Here is an 18,331-nt window from a genome sequence, read left to right as displayed (position 1 = left end):
AGGAAGCTGGGGGATGGCAGGCTGTTGTCCTCACTGGGAGGATGGGCACTCTCCCAGCTCAGAGGGACAGGGAGACACACCTGTCTTCCAGCTCAGAGGGACAGGGACACACCTGTCTTCAGGCTCAGAGGGGCAGGGAGACACACCTGTCTTCAGGCTCAGAGGGGCAGAGACACACCTGTCTTCTGGCTCAGAGGGACAGGGAGACACACCTGTCTTCCGGCACAGAGGGACAGGGAGACACACCTGTCTTCCGGCACAGAGGGACAGGGAGACACACCTGTCTTCCGGCTCAGAGGGACAGGGAGACACACCTGTCTTCCGGCACAGAGGGACAGGGAGACACACCTGTCTTCCGGCACAGAGGGACAGGGAGACACACCTGTCTTCCGGCACAGAGGGACAGGGAGACACACCTGTCTTCCAGCTCAGGGGGACAGGGAGACACACCTGTCTTCCGGCACAGAGGGACAGGGACACACCTGTCTTCAGGCTCAGAGGGACAGGGACACACCTGTCTTCCGGCACAGAGGGGCAGGGAGACACACCTGTCTTCCGGCACAGAGGGGCAGGGAGACACACCTGTCTTCCGGCACAGAGGGACAGGGAGACACACCTGTCTTCCGGCACAGAGGGACAGGGAGACACACCTGTCTTCCGGCTCAGGGGGACAGGGAGACACACCTGTCTTCCGGCACAGAGGGACAGGGAGACACACCTGTCTTCCGGCACAGAGGGGCAGGGAGACACACCTGTCTTCCGGCTCAGAGGGACAGGGAGACACACCTGTCTTCCGGCACAGAGGGACAGGGAGACACACCTGTCTTCCGGCACAGAGGGACAGGGAGACACACCTGTCTTCCGGCTCAGGGGGACAGGGAGACACACCTGTCTTCCGGCTCAGGGGGACAGGGAGACACACCTGTCTTCCGGCACAGAGGGACAGGGACACACCTGTCTTCAGGCTCAGAGGGACAGGGACACACCTGTCTTCCGGCACAGAGGGACAGGGAGACACACCTGTCTTCCGGCACAGAGGGGCAGGGAGACACACCTGTCTTCCGGCACAGAGGGACAGGGAGACACACCTGTCTTCCGGCACAGAGGGGCAGGGAGACACACCTGTCTTCCGGCACAGAGGGACAGGGAGACACACCTGTCTTCCGGCACAGAGGGACAGGGAGACACACCTGTCTTCCGGCTCAGGGGGACAGGGAGACACACCTGTCTTCCGGCACAGAGGGACAGGGAGACACACCTGTCTTCCGGCACAGAGGGACAGGGAGACACACCTGTCTTCTGGCTCAGAGGGACAGGGAGACACACCTGTCTTCCGGCACAGAGGGACAGGGAGACACACCTGTCTTCCGGCACAGAGGGACAGGGAGACACACCTGTCTTCCGGCTCAGAGGGACAGGGAGACACACCTGTCTTCCGGCACAGAGGGACAGGGAGACACACCTGTCTTCCGGCTCAGAGGGACAGGGAGACACACCTGTCTTCCGGCTCAGGGGGACAGGGAGACACACCTGTCTTCCGGCACAGAGGGACAGGGACACACCTGTCTTCAGGCTCAGAGGGACAGGGACACACCTGTCTTCTGGCACAGAGGGGCAGGGAGACACACCTGTCTTCCGGCACAGAGGGGCAGGGAGACACACCTGTCTTCCGGCACAGAGGGACAGGGAGACACACCTGTCTTCCGGCACAGAGGGACAGGGAGACACACCTGTCTTCCAGCTCAGGGGGACAGGGAGACACACCTGTCTTCCGGCACAGAGGGACAGGGACACACCTGTCTTCCAGCACAGAGGGACAGGGAGACACACCTGTCTTCCAGCACAGAGGGACAGGGAGACACACCTGTCTTCCGGCACAGAGGGACAGGGACACACCTGTCTTCCGGCACAGAGGGGCAGGGAGACACACCTGTCTTCTGGCTCAGAGGGACAGGGAGACACACCTGTCTTCCAGCACAGAGGGTCAGGGAGACACACCTGCCTTCAGGCTCAGAGGGAAAGGGAGCTTCTTCAAGGTCTTCCATGAGGGTTCAGGAGCCCATGGAATTGGGCCATCTTCTGCTGCTTTCCCAGGCCATAGCAAAGAGCTGGATGGGACGTGGGACAGTGGAGACTTGAACCAGCGCCCATATGGGTTATCGGCACTGCAGGCAGCAGCTTTACCTGCTGCACCACAGTGCTGGCCCCTTGATGGGGCTTTTTTATAGCTACATTTATATGTGGGTGGATGTTGACTTCTGAAAAATCAGATCAGACGAGACAGAAACCTGTGCCGTGAGGCACTGTCTTGGGCAGCACTTCCTGGTCTGAAACTTAATTTAACTCTGTTCTACTTCCTACTCCATTCAGAGTTACTTTGAATGATAAGATTCAGGGGTAGATTCTGTTTCTTGGCGGAATAAATGCATAGAGATTGTTCATAATGAAAAAGATTTGGTGCCGTTTCAGTGTGAAGTTTTCCTTGTGGAGCTTTTCTCTCAGCCCTGCGCACCAGCAGGCCACCCCGCTTCTCTGTCGCACGTTTCCTTATCTTCTGCTTCCTAAGAAAATTAATAACGTTATGCACAAAATCCCTCTTCTTGGAAGAAGACAAAAAGCCTTTTGTATTAGATAATTGACAGATGATTGTATGTCTGCTGCTAATTTTTAAAAATCTCCCTCATAAAACTTAAGTCAATGAAAGTCAAAACAATGATGTCATTGAGGTTTTTGAAGAGCTATGTGCGTTCCTCTCCTGAGATTCGCTGTTCTGAAGTGGGTGTTGTGGTGCAGCAGGTGAAGCTGCCGCCTGAGACACCGGCATCCCATGTCAGAGCACCAGTTGGAGTCCTGGTTGCTTCACTTTCATGCTGGTTCCCTGCTAATAATGCACCCGGGAAAGCAGCGGAGGATGGTGCAAGTGCGCGGGCCCCTGCTACCCATGTGGCAGACTAAGATGCAATTCTTGGCTTCTGGCTTCTGCACAGCCCAGACCTGGCTCTTGAAGCTATTTGGGAAATGAGCCAGCAGATGGAGGATCTTCGTCTCTCCCTCTCTCTCTCTGTTGCTCTGCCTTTCTCAGTAATTAATTAATTTTAAAAATTCATTGTCCCTTTTGGGTCAACTTTTTTCTCTAGAAAAAAAAAGTATATATTTTCTGGTACTGCAGTGTGAGATAAAAGTTATTAGTATTAGGAAGAAAGTACCAACAGTTTTCAGTGTTACCAAATTCTAAGCATAAAATAATTACAAATTAGTGTTCATTTTTCATTGCTGTGTACTGGCGAGTTGGTATTAATTCTGTTTGATTTTGGCTTGCAGGTGTGCAGTAACGAGCTGAAGTGTGTGTGTAACAGGCACTGGACAGGTGCTGACTGTAACACTTACTTCCCTCACAATGATGACACAAAGGCTGGGATCACTCTGTCTGGTAATGGTAGGTATAGTCTTTATATAGTCTTTATTCACAAGGAAAGAAAAAACTGCCCATCAGACATTTTTGTTTGAATTATTTTTGTGATAATGCAAAGTTATACTCATATAATGTACTAATCCTGTAAACCTGTAGGCATGTTTTCTCCCTGCAGAAGTTTATATTCACTTTGAGAGAGACAATACCACACAGAGACCCAAAGCAATAAGGTCTTATATTAATTGTCAGAATGGAGTGATGTGGGCCCAGTGCCATGGCTCACTAGGTTAATCCCCTGCCTGCGGCGCCGGCATCCCATATGGACTCCGGTTCTAGTCCCGGTTGCTCCTCTTCCAGTCCGGCTCTCTGCTAGGGCCCGGGAGGGCAGAGGAGGATGGCCCAAGTGCTTGGGCCCTGCACCCGCGTGGGAGACCAGGAGGAAGCACCTGGCTCCTGGCTTCAGATCGGCACAGCATGATGGCCGTGGCGGGCCATTTTGGGGGTGAACCAATGGAAAGAAGACCTTTCTCTCTGTCTCTCTCTCTAATTCTGCCTGTCAAATAATAATAAAAACAAACAAACAAACAAACCAAAGTGGAGTGATGTGAGCAGTAACATTTCTAGTTTCTGAGAAAGAATTAACAGTCAAAAGGAACTTTCTTTTTTTTTTTTTTTTTTTTTTTTTGACAGGCAGAGTGGACAGTGAGAGAGAGACAGAGAGAAAGGTCTTCCTTTTGCCATTGGTTCACCCTCCAATGGCCGCTGCGGCCCGCGCACTGCGCTGATCCGAAGGCAGGAGCCAGGTGCTTCTCCTGGTCTCCCATGGGGTGCAGGGCCCAAGTACTTGGGCCATCCTCCACTGCACTCCCGGGCCATAGCAGAGAGCTGGACTGTAAGAGGGGCAACCAGGACAGAATCCAGCACCCCGACCGGGACTAGAACCCGGTGTGCTGGTGCCGCTAGGTGGAGGATTAGCCTGTTGAGCCGCGGCGCCGGCTAAGAGGAACTTTCTAAAGGGTCCTCCCTGACAGGTGCTGTGCCATGGAGTAGCATTTCCTTTCCCTTTGTGCCGTCACTGCGCCTGCCTTTATGTCAGTGACATCATATTTTGCATAAAAATACATGGAAAATACAACTGTGCAAAATGTGCTCAGACAAGAATTAAAAAGCAACATACACAAAAAATTATTTTTTTAAAAAAACACTTGATGTAATTACTGAACTATGATTTTCTTCCTTTGGAAAATACTCATTTTTTTCTTTAAAAAATATTAGTAGTATAATGCTTACAAATCTGGAGAGTAAATTTCCTGAACGAATTGTAGATCACTGATCTAGTTTCTTTCTTGGTTTTTTGTTACAGGTGTAGCTGGCACCAATATCATAATAGGCATAATAGCTGGCACCATTTTAGTGCTGGCCCTTATATTAGGAATAACTGCATGGGGATATAAGTAAGTGCAATGTTTCAATATTATTACTGTCAAAATTTGCTTTTAAGCATTTTGATTAAATGAAAACATGTAGAAAGTTCTGTGCCTTTAGATAGAATGCTTGTGACTCATACTTGAGTGCAAATTTATCTGACTCAGTGGTCAATCTGATTATTCATGGCATAGTTGGAATAATAAGTGATCATTTTTTGAAACTTTTGAGACAGCTTGTCTTTATTCTATGAGTATTGAATATTGTTGAAGGCATTGATGTGGATTAAAAGGCATCTGAATAAATTATGTCTTCTACAAAGGCTAGTTTGGTTTGCTCTTTAGTGCCAGAGCTTCTCTTGACTTGAACCAATGCCCCCAGATGAGAGCAAGACAGTCAATCAGATCACTTCGTGCTGTGCTAGCCACATTCACAGCAACAAGAAGAGTAGCAGCTGATCTGCTTCATAAGGCAAAACCTCTTTGTCTTCATGACCAGTATGGAAGAGGCACTCTTTGTCCATTATGTGAAGAAAAGACTGTTATGAGATTCATTGAAATTCTGGGCTGGGTGTTGTGGCAAATCCTGTGGTTCAGATCCTGGCTCTTCCACTTCTGATGCAGCTTCCTGCTAATACACCCAGGAGGCAACAGGCGATGGCCCATGTATGGGCATCCCTGCCACCCCTGTGGGAGACCCAGATGGAGTGCCTGGCTCCTGGCTTCTGCCTGGACCAGCCCCAGCTGTGTGGGCATTTGAGCAGTGAACCTTTTAGATGGAAGATCTCTGTCTCTCTTCTCCCTCCATCATTCTGCCCTTCAAATAAATAAACAAATCCTAAAAAGTAAAATAAAATTCAGGGTGGACATTTGAGCTTGCAGTTAAAGATACCTGCATTCCATATCATAGTGCCTGGTTCAATTCCAGCCACAGCTCCTGACTCCAGCTTCCTGCTGAAGTAGACCTTGGGAACTAGCAGTGATGGCTCAAGTAATTGGGCTTCGGACACCCATGTGGGAGACCCGGATTCAGTTCCTGGCTCCCAGCCTCCCCTTTGCCATTCCAGGCATTTGGGAAATGAACCAGCAGATGGGAACTCTTTCTCTTTGTCTCCCTCTCTGTGTCTCTCTACTTCGTAAATAAATATTAAAAACATTTCAATCCCAGGTTACAAATTTGGAAAGCCTAACTTCTTTCTTAAGCTGCTGAGTTTAGCTTTCAGCTGTTTGGGTTTTACATATAAATTTTAACAAGTTGTGAGTCATACAACTTTTGAATAATATTTGAGACTCTTAAACATTTTGCTAAGTAAATACCTTGACACCTTCAAACCCTATTTGTATAATTAACATGGTCAGTCTTCATTTTAAGAACTTTTATCTAATGATGTAAAAACTGTCCTTAATATTTAAGTAGATGATTTAGGTTAAATGAGTTAAATCTTAAATGTGGGGAGACTTCACTTCACTTCACTTCAACTAAAAATCATTTTCTGCTGATCTGATGAGGGAGTTGTAATCCACAGGCCCAGGGTTTTTCTCATTTTAGAAGCCTGCAACTTCTGCTCTGCACTCCGAGAATTTTATCCCATTTGATAGCATATTTTTCCTCATGAATCACACTGAGATCACTAGCAATTTTGGAAATTAGATATTATAGACTAAAATTATCCAGAACCCTTCCTTTGGCTCACCTTTGTTTTGTGAGTTAATGTATGAAGGGTCGTTGTAAAGTTCGTGGAGACTTTGTGCTATGAAAATCCTGCATGGATCTCAAAACTTGTTTGCTCCAAAATAAAACTTATCTTTTAATTCCATTTTCCAAGAACTGTTTGAAGCATCCGCTCATATCTTCTTAATCATTTCTGTATGGTGAAAGAAAACTTAAAAATGCACATGGCATTTGCATATAAACCCTGAAAGAGTGTCTTTGAAAAGAAAGAGCAGTTCATTTATTGCCACAGTCATTCTTATGCTACAAGTACTGAGGCACAGAAGGCCTTCTGGGGACTGTGGTAGGTGGCAGATGGCCGTGGTGAGGATTGGAGTAGCATGGCTGACATGGCTCAGCACAGTAGAGAGCTGTGCCCTAGGAAATGAGCCCTAGCCCTGTCCTACGTGATGGTCCATGCTCACACCCACGCAGATCCCTTTGGGCCTCTCTGGTGGGAGGTTTTGAGGTACAGTGCACACTAACAGTCTTACTTCAGCCCAACATTGAGACTTAGGAAATTACCCATCTGAAAGGAAGGCTTCTTTGTGCACCCTTGACCCGCTCCACAGGCAGGTTAGCCTGTTTACTTGGCCTCCCTTGTATGCTACTGGTAGTGAGCATCGCCGTTTTGAAGTAGCTCCGTGGTTTTTTTTTGGTCACATGAAAATGGAGAGGAAAGCCGGTTGTGACTTCCTGCCTCCTGCTGCAAGCACATTTCATTTTTGTAATCTTGGAAAATCTGCCCTTTCAGAAAATATGAAACCCACACACCTGCTCCTGTTGCTCCTGAAATTGCATGTTTGTTTTCACGATCAGAGTTAAAAGTGTGATTTCTGAATTTCTGACGTTCTGTCGAGGCCTTACTGTTTTCACTTGAGAATATGTGCACTTTGCAGATGGATTAGGGAAAAAGACAAGTCGTGTTCACAGTGACGGCTCCTCTTCCTAAATTATTGAATCTGAACGATTAAAGTGTTAATGTTTCTTATTCAGAATATTTAAACATAGGATGAAAGCATGCAAATTTTAATAGAGGCGTTAAACTCATGAATTTGGTGTTTCACACATTTCACTTGCAATTCAAAAGCAGATTCAGGATCTGAGAACTCATTTTCTGGTTAGTGCCTTCAGTTAAGCTCTCTCCCTCTTCTCCAAGCCTTGGGGTGAGGCCCACCAGGACTAGGAAGTGAGGAGTGCTCATTTAGAACTGTACAGCTCAGGTCATTAGATTGAGGGAATACAGATTAGAAAATATTGACTCAAAGATGCTAGGCTTATTTTTACCTCATCTGATTTTATATGGAATGAAAAGTAACGACATGTTGACATTTTTACCCTATATGCCCATTATGAAACATAACACTTGTAGTGTAGATGGAATAGGTTGGCAGATGAAGTTCATCTAGAAGCATTATCCTTGACCGTAGAGGAAGGAATCCAGAAATACTCGATCATTTGACCTTTCTAGCATGTCTTCCAAGAATGCACATATAATTATGTCCACATAGGAAGCTAATGATTCTCTTGGAAAAAGCCACTTGCACTACAGAAGCAAACCCTTTAGATCAGTTCATTCTGAAACTCATGTAAGCTTACTTTAGCTTATGGTCAAGGAACTAAACATGGAACGGGTGTTTGCAGTGAGTAAGCAGAATGACCTAGGAGGCACCTAACAGCACCTAACAGCTGCAGGTTAGCTCACTGTTACCGTTCATGAACAATGAAATGTTCTCGTATTTGAAGTTCTTAGGAATAGCTATAGTTTGGGGTATATATTCCAATAGGAATGAATTATGATTTTGTTTCTATGAGAATATAGTTAATCTTTATGTGACTTCATTTATTAATTTCATTATTTAAATCAGTACATACATCTGAAAGCCTGCATTTGAAATGAGGTTGACTTTTGAACATTAGTAATATTTAGTACAGCACAATTAATGGTAAGAAGCAGTTGCTCTTGAACAGCGGCAGCTTATTTATGCCTTTAAAAATAGTTATGTGACAGTATTGTCACAGATCTTTGGGTGTCATCTGTCCCAAAGATGAAAGCTCTGTGTGTGTGTTCCCTGTTTTAATTCTGCAGTTCTGAGTCTCTAGGGAAGATCTTCCAGAGAATGCTAGAGCTTTTATATTTACTGCTCCCTCTTCAGCTACTCCAGAGATAACTAATTCTTTTGTTTTCTTCCCTTTCTCTTCTTGTCATGAAAAGAAACTATCGAGAACAGAGGTATGTGATAAGAATAATCTGAACATAGAATTGAAAGGTTCAACTCCTGTTAGCCTTGTTGGAACTCATACATGCAATTATAAATCAGATTCACTTTGTTTTTATGTTATAATGTTCAAATATTAATCTTGATTTTTCATTATCTTGAAATAATAATTTACTAATTTGAACTGTATTAACTTAAAATAGATGTCATTATTTAATTTTAATGGTTCTTTCATCCAACAATACTACTGTTAGCCAAGGTTCTTGTGGTATTTTTATAGTAATACTCATAGAAGTTGACTTTTTTTTTTTTACATCTAGAACAGACTTCCTCAATGTTAAGATGTCACATTGGCTTGCATTAGTTTATTAACTTTATTCTTATAACATTCTAATTGCTTAGTATTTTCTGAGGGATTTATTTTTATCTTTTGCTGTTATATTAACAACTTCCATTTATAAGTGACAATATTTAGGCACAGTGTTGTTATCAGGGGAACTTCTGGCACTTGTTGAACCTTTTTATCTCCATGTAACAAAGTATTTTGACATACAGGTGCAAAAAATAAACCTTCTTTTGTAGATCAGAACTCACTGATCAGTATGAGTTTTGATACATAGAAACAGGAATAGGATGAAAAAAAATTAAAAGAAAATATTTTAGTACTGATTAAGTAATAACACAGGTAGTAAAAGAAAGAATTTGTATACTTGGAATCTCCTACTGTTTTTATCTGTTTTTAAAATCAGAATGCCCATAAAGTCAGGCAGTCTATGCAGCAGGACCTTGAAGTCTGTGGTTAGCCAACAGTGTGTAAGGAGCTGCAGACCATTCATGTTGTCTATTTTATTTTAGATTTATTTATTTATTTTAGATTTATCTATTTTATCGAAATCTAAATTAGCACATAACATTGTAGTACAGTGTTTGCTTTTTGCATTTAAAACGTTATTAATGCTATTAGCTATTGCCAAGATGAATTAAAAATACTACCCTGGAGAAACAGGAGCCCAGACCAGATCGTGCACATCACAGGGCATTTAGTTCTCTACTCAAGGTGTTTAAGCAGATTCCTCCTGTTCCGTTGCATACTATGGCAGGTCAGGAATAAGGTAAAATAAATGCGGCTATAGTCTTTCAGGCCCCAGCCACAACTTTAATTCTTTTAATAAGCCAAGATTTTAATCCTTATTCATCTGTTTCTCTCTGTGTTGTCATTTAAAATCCCTATAAGGCCTTAGCCGAAGTATCTATAAAATCTCTATAGATGTATCATGCCCAGGGGGTAACAGTTGAAATCCTAGCCATTTTGCATAGATATTAGATAATATTGACCTTACCCTGCAATAACAAACTCATCATTATTGTAAAAAAGTAAAGCAGACCAAATGAACTAAATTTTAGGAGTAAATGAATTTCTTTGTGAATTACCTACTCTTAGTTCCAAAAATGCTTTTTAGTAGAGTAGAAGCCACTTGGGCTTTCAGCTGTGTAGAAGTTCATCAGTCATATTGGAAGCCTAAGTTTGGTGGCTTTCTTCAGGGGAAAATCCCATTAGGGAGTAAGATGAAAAACTGGCCTTCCTCTCCATGTCCATTGACACTAAGGCTGTAATGTAACTTAATATTGCTGAACGTACAAAAAGGAAAATTAAATGTTTCAAACATAAGCAAAGCTAACACAGTGCTCTAAGATATGTTCTCCCATGCTATACACAAATGATAATTTAAAAGTGTGCACCAATTTCTTATCTAACAAAATATATGTATAATGATAATTAAGAGTGTTTTCACACTAGGAATCCCAAGTATGTGCCTGATAGACTTGTCTCCTGGTGTTACTGAGTCATCATTTCATCACTCTGGCTCCTCTTTTGGAATTGTCTATATTTTGAGAATTGTCATATCCTTTGTGGATCTTTGTTTTGTATATTTTGATATGTTTCAACAATGCCCCCTTTTTTGGCCCTTATCAATAACTAATAAATATTAGGTTTGTAGATTGTTCTCAAAATAGAGAAGTAGCAAAGAACAGACTTTATATAAAAGGTTGTGAATGCAGAAGCATCTTCTGAAAGGCTTTCCTATTTGGGAATACCTGTTATTATACAGAAAGCAGTAAGGCCAACAAAGCATGCATTAAGAAATTTTCCCATCTTAAATAACTATCTGGAAGGATTTGAATGAAAATCTGCCCAGTTCTAATGGATGCCAAGAAGTAGAATTAAGAATTTTGAATTTTAATTGTCTTTAAATTAGATTTTCCATTGACTTCTATAATGGGAAGATTTATTGAGAAGCAGTTAGAAATCTGCTAGTATGTGATGTTGGAAAGTCACTTAAACTTTTTTAACGCTAAAACCAAATAAAGTTCTCTATAATCTGTCAAGCATTAGGGAAGGGAAGTTCTTAGTGTGTGGCCTCTGAAGCCTTTGTGTTTCTCTGATCTGCTAGTGGAAGAGGTGGGTATGGTGGTTCCCAAGGGGACGGAAGCAGGCATCAGCATGAGGGAGACCCACACCTACTTGATGAGCTGCGGAAGTACTGTTGAATGTGAAGTTTTGCATATGCAAGACATTGCATATGTCGCCAGTCATCAGATGCTTATCAGTGTTGTAGTGGCTCAGAAATGTCAGACTGGGCATAACTTTAAGATTACTGGAGAGGGCAGGCAAGCAACTCCGTGAGTGAATCTGAGAACCTGGTAGACTTCCTCCTGAGCCTGTGTCCTCAAGGTTTTTAGTATATTAAAAAGTTTACTTGGAAATCTGACAGAAAGACAAGAAGCAAACCCATGTTGAATTTTTTGCTTAATAAATAAATGGGAGCCCCATTCTGGGCCATACTGTAGATGGAACCCCACATTTAAACAGTGTCACTTTAAATCTCCCACTGTCCTCTCATGAAGAATACAGCCATGGAACCATGAAGCCAGGAGAAGCCTTACACATCAGGTGACTGGAAGGGGAGAGCTGTCTTTTGTTTAAAATCTTCAGAAAGGAAACTTCCACAGCCTCTTCATTGATTTTTTGTTTGTTGATTTTATAGCATAGTCACTTCAGGATCTAGAAGCTGTATGGTTTGCAATAAGGATTGCAAGTGTTTCAGTTTTCAGGCAGGTTTGCAAACAACAATGGAGTAAGACATCTTCATTGAACTGAGAAGTATAAGCCATCCATATTCAGCTGAAATTGTATTCTTTTCCTTTGTCTGAAATGAATGTACATTGTTATGATTAAGGAGAAATAGAATAATTAGGTCCCAGCCCACATCTTTTCTCGCTCACCTGTTATTAGGCATTTTATTTTTTTGCTTGCAAACTCCCTACTTTTTTTGAAACCTTTCTTAGTTTGTTTTATATTATTTTTTCAGTGATATTCATGCATCTGTCAGTGTGACTTGGTACACTTCATACAATAGCTCTTAAAACATTAAAGTAACAATTCCAATAAGAGTCAGCCAAGACTTCAACCAAGTGTTGAAGAAAACCTGTGTCAGTATTAAAGACAAGACGTGGTGAAATATTTTTCTTTCCCTCATTTTCAGTATGCAGGTGCATTGTTAAGACAAATACTATAAAAATAAATACTGCATTAGTTCATTGGATGCTTGCAGGAAAGCTCAGACTTCTCTCTATAACAGGAGCAGCCATTTGCCTAAAGTCTTTTGGGGTGATCCAGGAGACAGTCTTACTTAATGTTCAAATTTCACACAATAATTAGATGATTTATAATTAGGAAAATGTCAAAAGTTGGATTGACTTTGTCTTCTGAAGAAAGAAAAGAACAAATAACCAATAAACACAGCCATCCTAGACCTGAGGAGAAATCATTGTATTTGGCTATAGTCATTAAGTTGACCTGGGTTGATCCTTATCTTAGAGCCTGGGAAGCAGCCTCAATGCATCAGTGCAGATCAGAGTGAAATGCCGAGGACTGATAGGGAAGAAACCTGTCAGTAATGTGGGAAGGGATCCTTTTTGAGGAGAAAATACGTGGTTACATAAGCATTAATTTTATTTTGATGATTTTAATAAAAATCATGCACAGGTCTAAAATATCTGCATATAATATGAGACATATAAAGTAATTTTCTCATTATAAAACTTAGTCCTGGTCAGGCCACCTAGCATGGCAATCACCTTCACATTTCATAATCTGAGGAGACATGGAAAACACTCAACATTTAGGAAGAAAACCATAAAGATAATCGAGGACTTGGAAAAGAAGTAAAGAAGTTCAGTTAAAAGCTTCTGAAGGGGTCGTCTAGGTGGTCCTTTAAGATCTTGCATCACAGATGAGGGGCTACCTTACAGATCACAAGGAGCTGATGTTCTGTATCCTCACTAATGGGAGAAGCAGTAGCTTAGCTATAGTATGTAATGAGCGTTGTGTGAAGGGTAAATCTAGACAGTGACAGCCATTAGATGTTATCCTTAAGAGCCTTAACGACATTTATTTTTCTATCATAGACATTTACTGTGCAAAGTTACGTGCATTTCTTTTAGTGTTTTAAAGGCAATACAAAGGAGGAATTTCTGTGTGTTGGAGACTTTGCATTGCAGATAAATAGGAATCTGAACTGCCCAGGGTGACAAAAATGAGGTGGTATCCCAGATGCGCAATGATGCAAAATTCCCCTCCAGCTCCTTGACAGAAACCCTCAATTACGTGGTTAGCACTGGGGATATTTGTGCCCTGTGTTAAGTATGACTATGGGATTGAAGGGAAACTCCATTGAAATCTTGGTAAAAACATGCTCAGTAAAAAAGCAGAGCAAGTCCGGACCCCATCCGTATGAGAGGCAGCCCATTTCCACCTGCAGAATGAGCTTAGTGAACCTTGCTACATGCCAGGCAATTGCCTGCATTACTGAACCATGTTAAGAGGATGTCAGTTAGGGATAGGATAAGGGAAAGATGAAATGTAGTTCAGAGCTCTCATGTAATAGCCTGTCTTTATTTCATGTGAATTTGGAGAGACTTATAAAGACCACTGTTAATGGTAATAGCAACAAAAAGTATTTGTTAACCCTAAAGATCATTTTTGGAAAAGTAATGTTGATGGGACATTCTGTGGTATTATTTTATAAATATTAATCTGATATTAAAAGCAAGTTTGCTCTTCAAGGCAAAATATAGAACTCTGATTTTATTGAGAACCTTTTCCTCAAGCATGGATGGAGTATTTTACTGATACCAAAGACAGCAGGAAATAAGATCCCAGAGATCAGAGATCTGCACCAGAAGACAGTATCATATGTTGCATGTTAACACTGTAAATACATGGTTGGTATTATTTTCCTTTAAAATTGATGTTTCATATGATGCTGGGAAAAAGAAAGGATAACTATTGTGAACTGAAGTCACCTACAGAATTAAAAACATATTTTGGAACAATCTGTATCAAAGAATTACAAGTAGAATTAGTCTCATCCATCAAGCCAGAGAGATTCTACTTTCTTTAGTTAAATTGCAGGGGAAGTAGATTAAATATCACAAATTCAAATATGTGCTTCATATCCATTGGAAATCTTCAGAGATGGAGAGACGTAGGAATACATAGCTTTGGAATAGCATGAGAAGATATTCAGTCACTCAGAACAAATGGCCAATTATTTTAAGCATTTACAATAAGGACTAAATATAAGAAAGAAAATACACAAAAGTGTCATTTTTGGGAAAAAATTTAGCATCAGCAACTAACACGATTATCCTGGTAACTAAGGAGAAATCGGAAAGGGAAAGGAGTCAGGAAGTTTGGGCTCTGTTTAGGATTCTCAGTCCAGCCCTGGTCTGTGGCCCCTCAACAAGAGCGCTGAATGGAACTGAATCCAACTTTAGATGCAGTTGATGTTTGCGGACCACGCATTGGCACATGATCAAATTAGCCACTGCCCAAGGGCTGAAGAGGGTAGGGGTGGAGCCCTCTCTGAAAGTTTCTACATGATTCCTCTGGGAGAAATCATAAACATTTGTTCCAATTAGATGAGGGAGTCGGTAACAATGCCCACTGCCACTACAGTGGAGTCAGAGAAGTGAGGTCACCTGCCGTCCACCTGTCAAGATCCTTACGCAGTCTCCACAAAAATTGTTATTTTTTTCCACCTTTCCACCCTCTTGCTAAATTATCTTCCCTCACATACATTTATAAAATTGCCTTTTTGATTCTTGTATTTCTGTTAAATAAGCAGGGAACCTCAAAATGGAACACCAGACTCTGATATGGAATTATTTGATTAAAATGTAGGATAGCATACAAATCAACCAGATCTTATAAGACCAATCAAGGTCACACCGTATGGTGTTGGAAAATCATGAGTATTTTATTGACCACCGTGAGAAAACAAGGGTGCTTTGGGCAAGGTCTTACCTGTCCTCACACATCTCCTGCAATAGCAATTTTTTTTAAATAAAGGGCAAAACTGCAGTTAACATGTCTTTAAGTATGATGAAGATACAGTGAAAAAGCTCATCTTTCCATATCTTCCCCCAACAAAGACTTCTCTCATCCAGACTAAAAAGATGTCAGTGATTGCAGTTCTGATCTCTACAGATAGAATGACTTTAACTTGTCACATTTATTAATAATGTCATGTGTTGTTATAGATTTGATTCATGTAGATCATTATCCCGACCTCTCTTTTTCCTGAAATAATATTTGTATATGTCTGTGTTCATGTGTGTGTCTTGTTTTCTGACTCTGAAATGTTTATTATGCCTTAGACAGTTACCCCAGGGAGATTATGTAAAAAAGCCTGGAGATGGTGACTCTTTTTATAGCGACATTCCTCCCGGAGTCAGCACAAACTCAGCATCTAGTTCTAAGAAGAGGTCTGCTTTTCTGTCGCATTTTCAGATTTCTACCTGTTCCATCACACATTATTCCATTAGTCAGAACATTTCATTATTTTGCAGCAGGTTTGATTACTTCTTCTTCTTTCTTGAATGTTAAGAACTGGTATCCTTTGTTCTTTGATTACTCTACTGCAAAATGCCATATGCTCAGAACCACTTGTTAAACAAATCAGGCCACAAAATGGAAACAATCAATCAGTCACCCTAAATCGATGTAGAAACCCCAGGGTTTTTCAGTCTTGCTTTTATATGGCTTAAGAAACTGTATAAAATATTTAATAATATTTTAAATGGTGAGCTTTATGTCATGTTTGGTAGTCAAAGAAAAAGGTTACTGTCATGCTTCAATAAAAGTGGTTGTTAACATAAATTGGTAATATAAGTGCTGCATTGAATATTTTTAATTTTATATATATATCAAAACTAAGCTTGCTGTGAAACTAAGATTGCTTTTCTGTGAATCATGTATTTGAATATTATGATTTTTGCCTTTTTAATGGGATGATTATTTGTAGACTTTATAACCTATATTTTAGTTGACAAATTAATTTAAGTATGCTTAGTATTTGCCTGAGTTTTATAATAGTGCAACTGGGATGAACATACTGTTTATATGCCCCAAAGAGTGATGATGTATTCTTGTTCTAGCATTTGAAGGTGTCTGATGCCATTTGAAATCCTGCATGCTTTATAATCAATAAAAGAAATGGGTAGAGGAAATAAACAATTGTAATGTTTCAGGGACAAAGGCTTCTATTCACAGTAAAGGAAGCTAAAATATTCTTGTGAAGAATTTCTTTAAAGATGCCAATACAGGTGTAATAGATAGGAAGAAGTTTTAGATAGAAACCCCACACCTGATTTTCAGCACGTTAGATACCTTGTACAGTGAAAGGAAAATTGCTAGTCTATTGAGAGGACTCAAGATCTCTTTGAGAGTTCTGATCAAGTGAACCCTCCGTGAAAATTCTGCCATGGCACTCAGTCTTTATAAACAGTGACCTGGGAGGAGGAGAGGAGGATTTAGTGAAATCTGGGAATCTGCTTTATGCAGAACTTTGTGAAACATGGAAAATCATTTCCACTTGAATAATATACCTTAAAGCAAGTGTAGAACTAATAGTTTGGAGTCAAGGAGTACAGTTTTAGAGAACAATGTTTTTTAAAACAGTGTACTTTTAACTATTGCAGGCTTGCTGGTTAAGAGAAGATGACTTGTGATCTATTTGCAATCTCTCATGATACAAATATTTTCTTGGTCAAATATTAGATATTAAATGACATAGTTAAAAAGTAGAAAAATCAGTGGTTTCCAGCAGTATTTCTGTAGTCCTTTTGTTCAAAATAGAAATCATTCTATAGGTAGCAAATGATGTCGAAAAGTTTCAGCCTGGAGAATTAACATGTAGTAATTGTGCTGAGTTCCATATTTTCACTCATCTGTACAGTATCTTTAAAAATAAACATTACTAGCAATTAGCAATGTGGAAAAGATGTTTTACTGTCATCTTCTAAAGTACCTTAAAGAAAAGTTCAAATTATCCAGTTGAATAATTCTCAGATTATAGGAAAACACTCAGTGGGTTGTAATTTTTAAGCAGTTAAAATATACTTTTGATATTTGTAAGTAGACTTCCCCTTAGTACGTGTAGTTTGGATTTGCCTCTGTAGTACAAGGTAGGTGTGTATGTTTTGCTTCTTATAGATGATTCATATAAAGATGGCAGGACCCGAATAGCAGAAGGGCTTAACGGCACATGGGCTTTGTGAGAGACCTTCCATGACAGACGTGAGTTCAGTTATTGGACAGCTAATCAACACCTCCTGTCCTTTTTTGGACCATATTTGTGGATCAAAATGCCAATCCTCAGAAGATTTTGTTGTTTCAGAAAACCAAATATTACTTTAATAAAGGTCACTTAGCTTCAGTTGATCAAAATCTTCATGTAATCTCTTGGAAGTCCATGTTCTCATAATATTGGAATGGAAATCATTGCTTTACAATTAAGAAACATCTATGGTGGGACCCCATTATAACTGCTGTTGTGGTTGATGTAACCAAAATGTATGGTGCATTTGCTATTTGTAATTGCTGTGTCCTGGGGAGTGTGAATTGGCTTGCACAGTGGCCTGAAGCTTTTCATTTGTAGACTGTTGTAATGGGGTTCCATTGTACTTGACTTTTCTTAAATTGAATGTTGTGTAATTCTGCCTTCTTCATGAAGACTTTCATGTTCTCTTCATTCTTTCATTTCAGACTGTTTTCTTTCTCGATGTGTTTTATTCAATGCACAGTAATGAATACAACTTTTGCTTACTGATTTCAGAACATTTGCTTACCTTTTGGAACAACATACAAATATTTTCAATTTCAGGTCCAATGGGCTCTCTCACTCATGGAGTGAAAGGATTCCAGACACAAAACATATTTCAGACATCTGTGAAAATGGACGACCTCGAAGTAACTCTTGGCAAGGTATCAGGCAGCATTCTGAAACCCTTTGTCCACACATTCAAATTCTGCATTCCGTAGTCACTAGTAATGAAGACCTGGTCTCTCCTATAAACTCTTCTCCAAAGAGAAGAAACTCTTCTACGAAGAGAATATTTAGATGAGATTTCAGTTTTTTTTTTTTTTTTCTTGGGTGGGAAATGATAGGATTGGGTAAAGTGCCATTTTGGGCTGGTTGTGCATTATATCCACTTAAAA

At 40.9% G+C, this 18,331-nt stretch overlaps 1 protein-coding gene and 1 non-coding gene across 23 annotated transcripts in view; both read left to right on the top strand.

The window, feature by feature from the left end:
* Positions 1–18,331, top strand: part of ADAM22 (ADAM metallopeptidase domain 22) — a 245,839-nt gene that overhangs the window by 207,892 nt on the left and 19,616 nt on the right. For 9 of the 22 annotated variants that reach the window (XM_070059837.1, XM_070059834.1, XM_070059833.1 and 6 more), the window contains 5 exons: positions 3,322–3,436; positions 4,776–4,866; positions 8,763–8,780; positions 15,490–15,684; positions 17,997–18,097. In XM_070059837.1, coding sequence (XP_069915938.1) covers positions 3,322–3,436; positions 4,776–4,866; positions 8,763–8,780; positions 15,490–15,684; positions 17,997–18,097 — 520 coding nt within the window. The remainder of the gene's footprint in view (positions 1–3,321; positions 3,437–4,775; positions 4,867–8,762; positions 8,781–15,489; positions 15,685–17,996; positions 18,098–18,331) is intronic. The other 13 variants (XM_070059835.1, XM_070059848.1, XM_070059844.1 and 10 more) reach the window with 3 other exon arrangements.
* On the top strand, positions 9,270–9,399 carry LOC127492718 (small nucleolar RNA SNORA40). Its single transcript, XR_007922415.1, has one exon. It is a non-coding gene; the product is annotated as a small nucleolar RNA SNORA40 (small nucleolar RNA).

This window comes from Oryctolagus cuniculus, chromosome 16 (genome assembly GCF_964237555.1).
Source record: "Oryctolagus cuniculus chromosome 16, mOryCun1.1, whole genome shotgun sequence".
Classification (NCBI taxonomy): domain Eukaryota; kingdom Metazoa; phylum Chordata; class Mammalia; order Lagomorpha; family Leporidae; genus Oryctolagus; species Oryctolagus cuniculus.
This window is presented reverse-complemented; position numbering and strand designations above follow the sequence as displayed.